Source organism: Pongo abelii, chromosome 1 (genome assembly GCF_028885655.2).
Source record: "Pongo abelii isolate AG06213 chromosome 1, NHGRI_mPonAbe1-v2.0_pri, whole genome shotgun sequence".
Taxonomy (NCBI): Eukaryota; Metazoa; Chordata; class Mammalia; order Primates; family Hominidae; genus Pongo; species Pongo abelii.
The window spans coordinates 92,376,318-92,388,163 of record NC_071985.2 but is presented as its reverse complement, the minus strand read 5'-3'; the positions used below and the strand labels follow the sequence as shown (position 1 = coordinate 92,388,163).

The window sequence follows — 11,846 nt, the reverse complement described above, 5'->3', positions numbered from 1 at the left end:
TGAGCAGAGAAATGTTTACAAAAGGGCAATTCAGGTGGAAAATATACAACAGGCAAAGTCAGAGAAACAGGAAAGAACCAGAAACTATGGAATGTTTTATGATAAAACGATAGCATTTTAGCTTATCTTCTTGACTTAATTTCTCCCTATTTCTTACCAAAGGGTAATTAGGGAACTTTGGAAAGTTTTTGATAAAACTTTGGAAACCTTTATGATAAAACTATAGCATTGTAGCCTATCTTCTTAATTTTTCCCTATTCCTAGTCATCAACCATGCCAGATCAACCTTGAGTGTTTATTTCATGTGTCAGTTTCCTTCCCTGGCTCCCTCTATCTTGAAATTGAATACCTTACCTGATATTCAAGGTCCCTACCACGGGCAGGTGCTATTTTCTCACCTGACTCCCCATTGTTCCCCTGCATGCGTCATGCAGCTGGCTCACTGCCCCCCTGTCATGCCTCATGAACTCCCTTCCACTCTTAAGTCTATGCTAGCTGTTTCCCTAACATTGTGGCTGCTTCTGGATGCTTCCCCTGATTGCTCTAGCCCACAAGGACACTTCATGCTTTAGAATGCCAACACCCCATCCTTGGCCTGTCTCAGAAACCACCTGTGGCTGCCGTTAGCCCAAGGGAAGCCCTTAGCCACATCTGGAATGAAAGTTCCTCAAAGAAGGGATTAACATCTCATTGCTCTTCACCACCTTCTCTCTGCCGCCCATTGCTCACTGGCTGCTTTATGATGGTCAGTGCTTGTTGACTTGATGCCTACAGGTGCAGGAGCTGGAGCTGCCGACAGACCTCTCGGAGGGTGTTGGAGAAAAGCCATAGGAGGCAAGGGAGGCAGACACAAGGCACCCCTGGCAGAGCATCTCCCTAAAGAGAATACTATAAACTCATGCCAGCAGCATTTTAGAGAAAAATGATTTCTGATAGAGAAAGAAGAGCTTCCTCAAAGCTGAAAATGTCTTATTCCACGATGAATGCAGGGAGCAGCATGGGAGAGGAAAAGAATTCAGGCTCTGCTATGGGCCTTTGAACAGATAACCAGCTTCCCTGATGCTCTGAGCCTCAATTTTCCTTGTATAGGAGAGATAATGCCCTTTTCACAGCATAGGTAGGTAGCAAAAAGATACCATATGTTAAGAACCAGTGTATAATTGATGCTCAATATATAACACGTTTTTAAAATTCTGAAGTTTCCAGCCCTGGAGATCTTCTGGAAAAGGGATTCCCATTATTGTGGATGACTTAATTATAGGCCTTTATGGAGGTGGAGGGAGGAACTGACTATCCAGCTAAGTCCCTTTGCCTTTGCAGGTGCTACAAGGACCAGGTTTGCTGATCTTTTGCTGCCATCTGATGGCCATAAGCTTACAATGCAGCCTGGCCTGTTTGTCATTAAGTCCGAATAATAGAAACAGAAGAATGTAGGGGGGGCTTGAGGAGTTTGGGGAGTAACTAAATCCTGGAGGATGGAAGGAAATGGCTCTGCGTTCCATGGGAGGAGGGGAACTTTGAGTCCCTGGGAAGTGTGAAACAATCTGGCCCAGGAGTCTTTTTTTTTTTTTTTTTTTTTTTTTGAGACGGAGTCTGTCTCTGTTGCCAGGCTGGAGTTGCAGCGGTGTGATTTCGGCTCACTGCAACCTCCGCCTCCTGGGTTCAAGCAATTCTCCTGCCTCAGCCTCCAGAGTAGCTGGGATTACAGGCATACGCCACCATGCCCACCTAATTTTTGTATTTTTAGTAGAGACTGAGTTTCACCATGTTGGCCAGGATGGCCTCAATCTCCTGACCTCATGATCCACCCGCCTTGGCCTCCCAGAGTGCTGGGATTACAGGCATGAGCCACCGCGCCCGCCTGGCCAGGAGTCTTTTAATACATGCACCTAACTGGTAAATGCAGAAATGGAAGCTGGAAGGAGCCTTAGAGATCTATCTCCATCCCCCCTCCACAGCTCAGTCACCAGTGATTACTGCCCAACAGGGTTCTGTGAGATACAGTCCCACCTATGTCTCCAGCCTCATAATGCTTTATTTTTGTGTTCAATTTCTGTGTTCCAGAACTGCTGACCATCTTTCTATCCCATTGACTGCTCCCTTCACAGGCCTTGGCCGGAGCTGTCTCTCTATCCGGGGGGCCTGGCCCTTCTCCTTTTGCCCCTCACCTGTTTCTCATCCACTCACCCTTCAGTTCTCAGCCCAAGCATTACTTCCTCAGGTAAACTTTCTCTGTCTAGGTCAGATTCCTTTCATATATACTCTCATAAAGCCAGATTCCTTTTTCAGAGCACTTTTCTCCATTTATAATTAAAAAGCATATATGCAATTATTTCGTTAACATCTGTCTCTCTCACTGTGATGTATGGGCTCTAGGAGAGAGAAGATGGGGCACCTTTCTGCTATTCTTGTATCCCAGCACCCAGGACAGGATCTGGTGCACAGTAAGAGCTCAGTAAATATCTGCTGGGTGAATAGAGGCATCTGCATGACAGGAAAGAAAGATTTGAAGAGTGTTAGGAGTGCTGAAGATCTTTCTGCCAATTCTAAGACATGCACAGACCTTTGGTGGAACTCCTCCCCAACAAGGAAAGGCATGGAACCCATGCCCACTCATGTCAAGACACCACTCCCCATTCCACCCCTAGCACACACTATTTTCCAAGCACACCATGCTTGGGAGGAATGCTAGTGGCTTTTAATAAAGAGGGCCTCAGCTGTCAGAGGCAACCGGGCTATGTCTTTCTCAGCCATGAGGCTTTTCAGTTTCATCTGCCAGCTACTTGGTGGTTTGTTTCTGCCAAAGCTGGTCAACCACAGAAACAAACACCCACCGCCACCGTTGGCAACAGGCACTCCAGGAGGCAGATGAGAGCCCTCACTGGGGTAGACTCCCCTTGGGTCTGGTAGCAACCCTAGCCTCTCTACAGCACCAAAGGACCAAGTTTCTAAATTTCTATGGGCTAAAGTGGAGGTGAAAGAGTGACCCATGCTTTGACATGCAGAGTGCATGGCCACATACCCCGAGTGACTTCTTATTCCAGGGGCCAAACACAGTTCCATGACTGTAAGCAATGGGGGAAAGGTTTAAAGGGAAGGGGCCCTGGTTTAAGACTTCCAGAGTCAAATGCATGTGAGGGTTGAAGCAAGGGGACACCTGATATGATGCTTCTAAAAGGAAGAGTTAACAATAGAGTTGGGCAAAGAGGTTCTTCTCCTAGAAAAATATTCATTCATTTCAGGCAAGTAATAAAATGCTCCCTAGGGTTACCCAAACCGAATTGGCTAAGAGTTTGGTTTTTCAAAAAACTGCCTCTTTAATTTGGATTTCATTTGAAAAAGGAGTTAACTTGCTCCAAATTCTGAAAGGACAAAAAAAGAAAAAGAAAAATTATCATTTTAGGATATGATATTTTAAAATTTTGTCAACCCACTAAGTTGGAGGGTGAGAAAGAAGAGGAGAGAAAAGTGTATGGTACTTCAAATAATTTCTTAAGAAAAAAATACTTTTTACTCCCAGCATTAAGTGAAGAGGAGGAAGGAGTGTACCTACAATTCAGCATAGAGTGAGCCATTTCATTTCAAGGATCTTCTGGAAATGAGCTTCCAGAATAGCTTCATTATATAACTTGAGATGCTGTAAGCTCCCAATAATTTCAATATCCCACAGTCAGCACATGCCCAATTTATAGAGGAAAATTTAGGCTTTGTAATCAATTTTTACTTTTCCATGTACTTGTTTCTTTCCTCTGTTAGTGCAGAAATCAAGAGCCATTTACTATTTCAGTCTTGAAGATCCACAAAAAAAAAAAAAAAAAAAGACATTCAAACTCAGAAGCTGGGACAAGCCAAAGAACCGCAGGAGGAGTGCATTATAAGAAGGGTGGTGGCAGAGGAAGGAAATGAGGCCTGGGGGGACACCTGGCAATGGAGGAATAGGGTGGCTAAAGCAACTCTGGCTCCCCAGGCTCTGGGCTCTGAGACAGCTCCAGTGGCCCTGCCTCTTGTACAGTCAGGTCTTCACCTCAGTGGAGTCCCCACCAAGAGATCCAGATCTTTATGGCAGCCGTGTTGCCTCCTTTCTTGGGTGTGTCTCTCTGTTCTTGTTGCTTTTGTCTTTGGTTACTTTCCAGACCAGGATGAATAGAGTGACCAGAGTCATCAGGGGTGTAAAGAAGAAGAGAACGTTTACCAGGTAAGTAGGATTAGATACGGCAGTGGTGAGTGTACCCTTGTCCCATAAGAAAGCTGGAAGTTGTGGGGAGGACATAAGCTTCCAAAAAGAGCCGAGGTAGGTACGTGGTGCAAGCCGACTGCCCACACCACCAAGAGAATTGGGCCTGTTCTTGTTATATCCTAGGAGTGGATGTGGTACAGCGACCAAACATCTACTGATTCTGTTCCAAACATGGGACTATTCTCCTTCGGATGTAATGGAGAAGGCATAGACGTTTGCTCAGCAAGGCCAAACAACTGCTTCCAATACAAACACAGATGATAGTTCTGTTAGCAAAACTTCTGGGTGGTCGGTGGGGCTTCTGAGGCTTTGTGATGTCACTGGAGGGTGAGACTAGGTTCCAGTCCGGAAACCTGTGTTCTCTGAGCACCGTCTCCCCTCAAGTATGGCCTCCAGATTGCCTGTGATGATGCCCCTTCAGTTCCCTTTTATTCTTTTTTTTTGATCCTCTTTTTAAAAACCTTTTTGATTTTAAAATAATTTTAGACATACAGGAAGTTGCAAAGATACTAAAAAAAGGTCCTGTGTACTCTTCACTTAATGTTGCCACTGCACTACTGGGCAACAGAGTAAGACTCTGTTTCAAAAAATAAAAAACAAAAAAGATCAGCGGATGTCCATATTCTATCACTTCAATACAAAAGTAGAAACCTTACCTTCTTGTAAGTCCCTTGTTTTTCCACTTATGATATAATTGTATTAAATGTTTCATCTGTATACCTTGAGATCCACATTCAGGCCATGTTATACTTTTTGCTTCAGCCATCACACAATTTAGAAAACTCAAGAAGATAAGGAAAGTCTGTGTATTTACACAATTTAAAGTTATTCAGCTCGGGTCATTTCTTTTTTTCTTTTTTATTTTTTTTGATGAAGTCTCATTCTTCTTCCCCAGGCTGGAGTGCGATGGCACAATCTCGGCTCACTGCAACTTCTGCCTCCCGGATCCAAGGGATTCTTCTGCCTCAGCCTCTGGAGTAGCTGGGATTACAGGCACCCGCCACCACGCCCAGCTAATTTTTGTATTTTTAGTAGAGACGGGGTTTCATCATGTTGGCCAGGCTGGTCTTGAACTCCTGACCTCAAGTGATCCTCCCTCCTCGGCCTCCCAAAGTGCTGGGATTACAGGCGTGACCCACCGTGCCGAGCTTGGGTCATTTCTACAGTTCTGTTTTCAAGTTCATGGATTCTTTCCTCTGTCCCCTTTGTTCTGCCATTGAACTCATCCAATGAGTTTTTTTACTTTGGTGCTTATATTTTTCAGTTCTAAAATTTCTATTTAGCTTCTATTCAATAGGATTTTCTATTTTTTATGCCAAGAGTATTCATATCTTTGTCAGATAATTCCAATATCTGTGTCATCTCGGTGTAGCCATCTGCTGATTTTTTTTTTCATTCAAGTTGAGATTTTCCTGGTTCTTGGTATGATGTGTGATTTTTTTAATTGTACACTGGACATTTTGGGTGTTATGAGACTCTGGATCTTACTTAAATCTTTTGTTTTAGCAGGCTTCCTCTGACACCATGCCTGTTAAGGGAGGGGGTTTCATTTTGCTAATGCCAAGCAAGGGTGAAGGTCCAGGTTCTCCACTCAGCCTCCTTTGACTACCCAGAGTGGGGAGAAGGGTGCTTTACTGGTGGATATGGGATTCCAGACTTCCCAGGTGGCCTCCTCTGACTTCATCCTGGCAGAGTTGGAAGGGTGCCTTGTTACTGCTGCTGGAGAGAGAGCTCGTTACCTCTGGATAGGGATGAAAGTCCCAGCTCCCCACTCCATATTCTCTGATAACACCCTGGTGAGGGGTGGAGTCTGGGGAGGGTAGCTCCTTACAGCTAATTAAAGGTGGAAGTTTAGGCTCCCCACTTGGCCTTTGCTAACAGGGGTGGTGGTGGGGCTGTGATTTTTTCCCATGGTGTTTGGCTAGAGTAGGGCAGTTATTCTCTAAAAGTTTCTGCCTTGCTGAATTGCCTTCCTAGTGCTTTGGCTAAAGAGAACAAGCAGGCTTTTCTTGGGACTTTATTTTGTGCATGCTCTTTGGCATTTCTGGGCTGCTTCTCTAGCACCTAGTTCAGGATATGCGAGGCAAAAAGAAAATCCACGAACTCACTGCCATTCAATTCTTGGATTCCAAAATCAAGGTTCCAAGGTTGCTAGTCAGTCTGCTTCTTTCTCTGCACCATTCTGTCTTTTTATGTTAGTTTTATATATAATGTCCAGGGGTTTTAGCTGTGTTTAGTTTAGCAGGAGGAATGGGAAAAAGTGAATCTACTCCAAGTGCATCCACTCTTCTTTGTGTAGAACCGCTTGGTGCTATACCAAGGGTCAGGCAAATGATGGCAGTGCGGAAGTCACAGGATTTGAAGTCCAGGGACTCAGATCAGAGTCTGGGCACTAGTACTTTACATGCTAGTGACCTTGGTTAGGTCATTTATTGTCTCTGAGCCTCCATTTACTTATCTGAAATGGAATTATAGTGATAATATCAAATTTATAGGTTTTTATGAGAATAAAATGAGCTGATAAATGCATAATAACTTTCAAGACATAAAATTCCATACAAGTGTAAGTTATTTTAAATACGATCTAGGATGGAGGTGAAGGGAAGTGAAGAGGAGGTTTCTGGAAAAAACAAGGTAGTTCAACTTTTCTCAAGTCAGTTCTCTCACTCTCTTATAAACGTGCAAAGATCTATAAGTAAATTGCCCCCCACCCCCAATTCCAAGATATCTATATCAATTCCCTAGAGCATGGGAATGGCAAAAGATGTGATTAAGTTAAGGATCTTGAGAGGAGAAGTTTATCCTAGATGATCCAAGTGGGGCCTAAATACAATCACATGTATCCTTCTAAGAGAAAGGAGAAAGAAGTTTTGAAAGAGACAGAATGCAAAGGAGAAGGAGACAGAGCAGAGAGAGAGATGCAGCCACAAGCCAAGGAATGACAACAGTCACCAAAAACTGGGAGGGGCAAGGAGTGGATTCTCCCCTATAGCCTCTGGAGGGAGCCTAGTATTTATATCTTGATTTCAGACTTTTAGCCTTCAGAGCTGTGAGAGAATGAATTTCTGTTGCCTTGAACCACCAAATTTGTGGTAATCTGTTATGGCAGCCCCAGGAAGTTAATACGGGAACCTTAGAGAGGTCATCTATTCCCACTCTTTCACCTAATAGATGAGGAAACTGAGGCATAAAGAAGGGAAGTGACTAACGTCACACAATTTTTGGCACACTAACAGGGTCTTGCTCTGTTGCCCAGGCTGGAGTGCAGTGGCATGCTCTCAACCTTCTAGGTTCAGATGATCCTCCCACCTCAGCTTCCCTTGTAGGTGGGACTACAGGTGCATGCCACCATACCTACAGCTAACACCACCACACCTGGCTATTTTTTTTTTTTTTTTGTATTTTTTGCAGAGACAGAGTTTCACCATGTTGCCCAGGCTGTTCTCAAACTCCTGGGCTCAAGCTATCTGCCCACCTCAGCCTCCCAAAGTGTTGATATTACAGGCGTGAGCCACTGCGCCCAGCCTGTGTCTTCTTTTTAAAATATCTTTATTGAGATATATAATTCACATACCACACAATTCACCCATTTAAAGTGTACAATTCTATGTTTTTTATTATATCCAGGGGGTTATTAAAACATTGCTATAATCTTATTTTGGAATATTTTCACCACCTACCCCAAGAAACCCCATACTTGTCAGCAGTTTTGTCTGAGTCCTTTCTGGTTCCCTGTTTCAGGCATATTGATTTCTTCTCCCCAACCAGACTTGGCTTTGCAGTGCCTTGTCTTTTGTATTCCTCTCTCATTCCCTAGTCAGCTGCTTCTCATGAGGCCATGGTTTGACCGGTTGCCCCAAACTCCCTTTACACGAGGAGTTCATCATTGTTTCTGGCTGGCACTGAGGATTCTTTGATGGGGGTCTGGCCCTGGTAGTTGGACTGCTGACCTGTGGGAAAACCCCACAACACATCATCCCCTGAACCAACCCTCAAAGATATCGAGGTTGACTTATTCTTCATTTATGTCTAAAGAGAAAGAGTCTGGAAACTGAGTCACACTGAAGGGCCAGACAGCTTTGGCTCCCTCTAGTATCTTTAGAGCAAGCTCCACTGGTTCACCCACCACTCCACTGAGGAAAAGCTGACCACTGGTGAGGGCTGGCTGGCACCTCTGGATGACCTAGAGGGCTGTATCTGGAAGCCTAAGTAGAAAAAAAGAAATAGAACATGCCATTGGGGGAACACTTTCTCTACGTTGCTGGTGTTTTCTTTCTTGGGGAAGAAACCCTATTAAACAAACACTCCTGGCCTCTCTAGGCTCTGGCTGTCACTCTTGGCCCCAGGATGCAGAAAGCACCCCATGCACCTGCTGCTTTCTGTACATTTCCCAGGGCTATGTCCCTAGGAGTGAGAGACCTGTGTTTTCCATTGATAATTATGTTGGGTGGTGAGTCAGTCCACCATGTTTTTTTTTAAATAGGTTATAAAGGTGAGTTTTGCTATCTGTCTCATTTCTTTGTCTCCACTGGTTCAAAACTTGGCTGAGAAAAAGAGACAAGTTATATATTAAGGTGGAAAAGGAAGACATTATGTACCAACCACTTAAACCTCAAATACCTGAGTCCTCCATGGACTCTGAACCAGGCCCTGAGTTTTCTCGCCTTGATGATGGCAACAGAGTTCCAAGAGCCTCCCAGCTTCCAGTGTCTCTCATCCCTTGAGAGCATTTAGTTTAAATTTCTAATGTGGAAGAGAAGAGATTAAAGTTCACCGAACCTCCACTAAGATGATTTCCTAGGTGCTTTGACATGGTGTTTTATTTATAACAACTCTGAGAGATAGTAACAGCAATAATTTATTGCTTTCTTTCTTTCTTTCTTTTTCTTTTCTTTTCTTTTCTTTTCTGTTTTTATTTTTGAGATGGAGTTTCACTCTTGTTGCCCAGGCTGGAGTGCAATGACACGATCTTGGCTCACTGCAACCTCTGCCTCCCTGGTTCAAGTGATTCTCCTGCCTCAGCCTCCTGAGTAGCTGGGATTACAGGTGTCCGCCACCACTCCTGACCAGTTCTTTTTAAAATTATGTTTATTATTATTATTATTTTTTTGAGATGGAGTCTTGCTCTGTCGCCCAGGCTAGAGTTCAGTGGCGCGATCTCGGCTCACTGCAAGCTCTGCCTCCTGGGTTCACACCATTCTCTTGCCTCAGCCTTCCGAGTAGCTGGGACTACAGGAGCCTGCCACCACGCCCAGCTAATTTTTTTGTATTTTTAGTAGAGACGGGGTTTTGCCATGTTAGCCAGGATGGTCTCGATCTCCTGATCTCGTAATCCGCCCATCTTGGCCTCCCAAAGTGCTGGGATTACAGGCGCGAGGCACCGCGCCCGGCCTCCCGACCAGTTTTTGTATTTTTAGTAGAGAAGGGGTTTCATCATGTTGGTCAGGCTGTTCTTGAACTCCTGACCATAGGCGATCCACCTGCTTTGGCCTCCCAAAGTGTTGGGATTACAGGCTTGAGCCACTGGCATTATTTCTTTTCTTGCGCTAGCTACTGGGCTGTTATACCTGCATCAGCTCGCTTTGTCCTTTCAGCTAACTGAGGCTCAATGAGACTGAGTAATTTGCTCAAGGTCATGCAGAAATTAGTGCTAGAATCAAGCATTTAATTTAGGATTAAAAAAAATTTTTCCAGCACAGTGCTTTTTTTATTCTCATGCTTCTTCTGTTGTAGTACTGTTCATGTATCTCTGAGAAATCTAGAGTCATTAGCTTTTTTTCTAATTTTTATTTAAAAAGTTTTTAAAGTAAAGATAATATATTTTAAAGGTATACAACATAGTTTTTTTATATACATAGTGAAATGAGTACCACTGTCAAGCAAATTAACATGTCCACTTCCTCACATAGTTATCTTTCCTTTTTTTTTTTTAAGTGGTGAGAGCCCATGAAATCTACTCTCTTAGCAATTTCCCAGTTTATAGTACAGTATTATTAACTATCACCAATGTATATCTTGTGCCATTGCAAACTCATTCTTAGGGGCTTGTAGTGCCCTCTACTAATTACCTGTTCAACTACTTCAGCAAGTGGTTTGTATTTTTTTTGGTTGTTTTTGTTTGTTTGTTTTTTGAGACAGAGTCTCGCTCTGTCGCCTAGGCTGAAGTGCAGTGGTGTGATCTCGGCTCACTGCAACCCCCACCTCCTGGATTCAAGCTATTCTCCTGCCTTAGCCTTCTGGGTATCTGGGACTACAGGCGTGCACCACCACGACTGGCTAATTTTTGTACTTTTAGCAGAGATGGGGTTTCACCATGTTGGCCAGGCTAGCCTTGAACTCCTGACCTCAAGTGATCCACCCGCCTCAGCCTCCCAAAGTGCTGGGATTACAGGCGTGAGCCACCGCGCTGGGCCACAGCCAGTGTTTTCACTTGACTCCCCCATACCTCTTTGCCCTGCCCTCTTTCCTTTTTCTATGTCTGAAGAATTCCTCCCACCTAGGACACTTCCCTTCCTGTTCTTAAAGACAAAACTTAAAGAACAGGAAGGGAGGTGTCCCAGGTGGGAGCAATGAAGAAGTCAATGAAGACTGAGAAGCTACTACTTTCTGATCACCCTAAATCACTGTTCTCCCAGTCCACAAGTCTGTTCATTTGTTCTTTCATTAATTCATTAATTTATTTATCCCAAAACATGTATTGAGATTGCTTTTTTTAAAACAATTAATTAATTAATTTTTTTGTTGTTGTTGTTGCCAAGGAGAAAGAGCCAGGAGCTCTGGAAGAAGCAATGATAAATCAGAAGTGAAGTTTTGGAGAGCTTACATAATAGTATATGGCTGGGTTGTCAGGTTGAGGCAGGGATGATACCATAATCCTTCACTAGTGTAGGAACACTTGAGGAATAAGGCAGGCAAACAAATATGTAGCGAATGCTACATTTTAAAAATTATTGCCAGCTGCGTGTACATTATCTCACTTAATGTCCAGAGTGTCCCTCCTGGCTGTGTTCTGGGTCCCATCCCTTTGGCCTAAGGGATTCTTGCTTTCTCTCTTTCAGAATCTCTCTCTCTCTTTCTTTCTTTCCTGTGTTTGTAATGTCTTTCTTTCTGATGGCTCTTTCTCCTCAGCATAGAAATGTTTATTTATTTATATATATATTTTTATTATACTTTAAGTTCTAGGGTACATGTGCACAACGTGTAGCTTTGTTGCATATGTATACATGTGCCATGTTGGTGTGCTGCACCCATTAACTCGTCATTTACATTAGGTATATCTCCTAATGCTATCCCTCCCCCCTCCCCCCACCCCACAACAGACCCTGGTGTGTGATGTTCCCCTTCCTGTGTCCAAGTGTTCTCATTGTTCAATTCCCACCTATGAGTGAGAACATGCGGTGTTTGGTTTTTTGTCCTTGTGATAGTTTGCTGAGAATGATGGTTTCCAGCATCATCCATGTCCCTGCAAAGGACATGAACTCATCATTTTTTATGGCTGCATAGTATTCCATGGTGTATATGTGCCACATTTTCTTAGTCCAGTCTATCATTGTTGGACATTTGGGTTGGTTCCAAGTGTTTGCTATTGTGAATAGTGCTGCAATAAACA

General features: G+C 43.7%; 1 protein-coding gene across 1 annotated transcript; it reads right to left on the bottom strand.

Annotated features, from left to right (window-relative positions):
• Nucleotides 1–2,018: 2,018 nt before the first annotated feature.
• SMIM42 (small integral membrane protein 42) lies at nucleotides 2,019–4,473 on the bottom strand. Its single transcript, XM_054527430.2, has 2 exons — nucleotides 3,554–4,473; nucleotides 2,019–2,484 (listed from the first exon to the last, which is right to left on the bottom strand). Exon 1 carries the CDS (start codon nucleotides 4,268–4,270, stop codon nucleotides 4,058–4,060), a length of 213 nt encoding a protein of 70 aa, XP_054383405.1. The 5' UTR covers nucleotides 4,271–4,473; the 3' UTR covers nucleotides 2,019–2,484; nucleotides 3,554–4,057.
• Nucleotides 4,474–11,846: the final 7,373 nt, after the last annotated feature.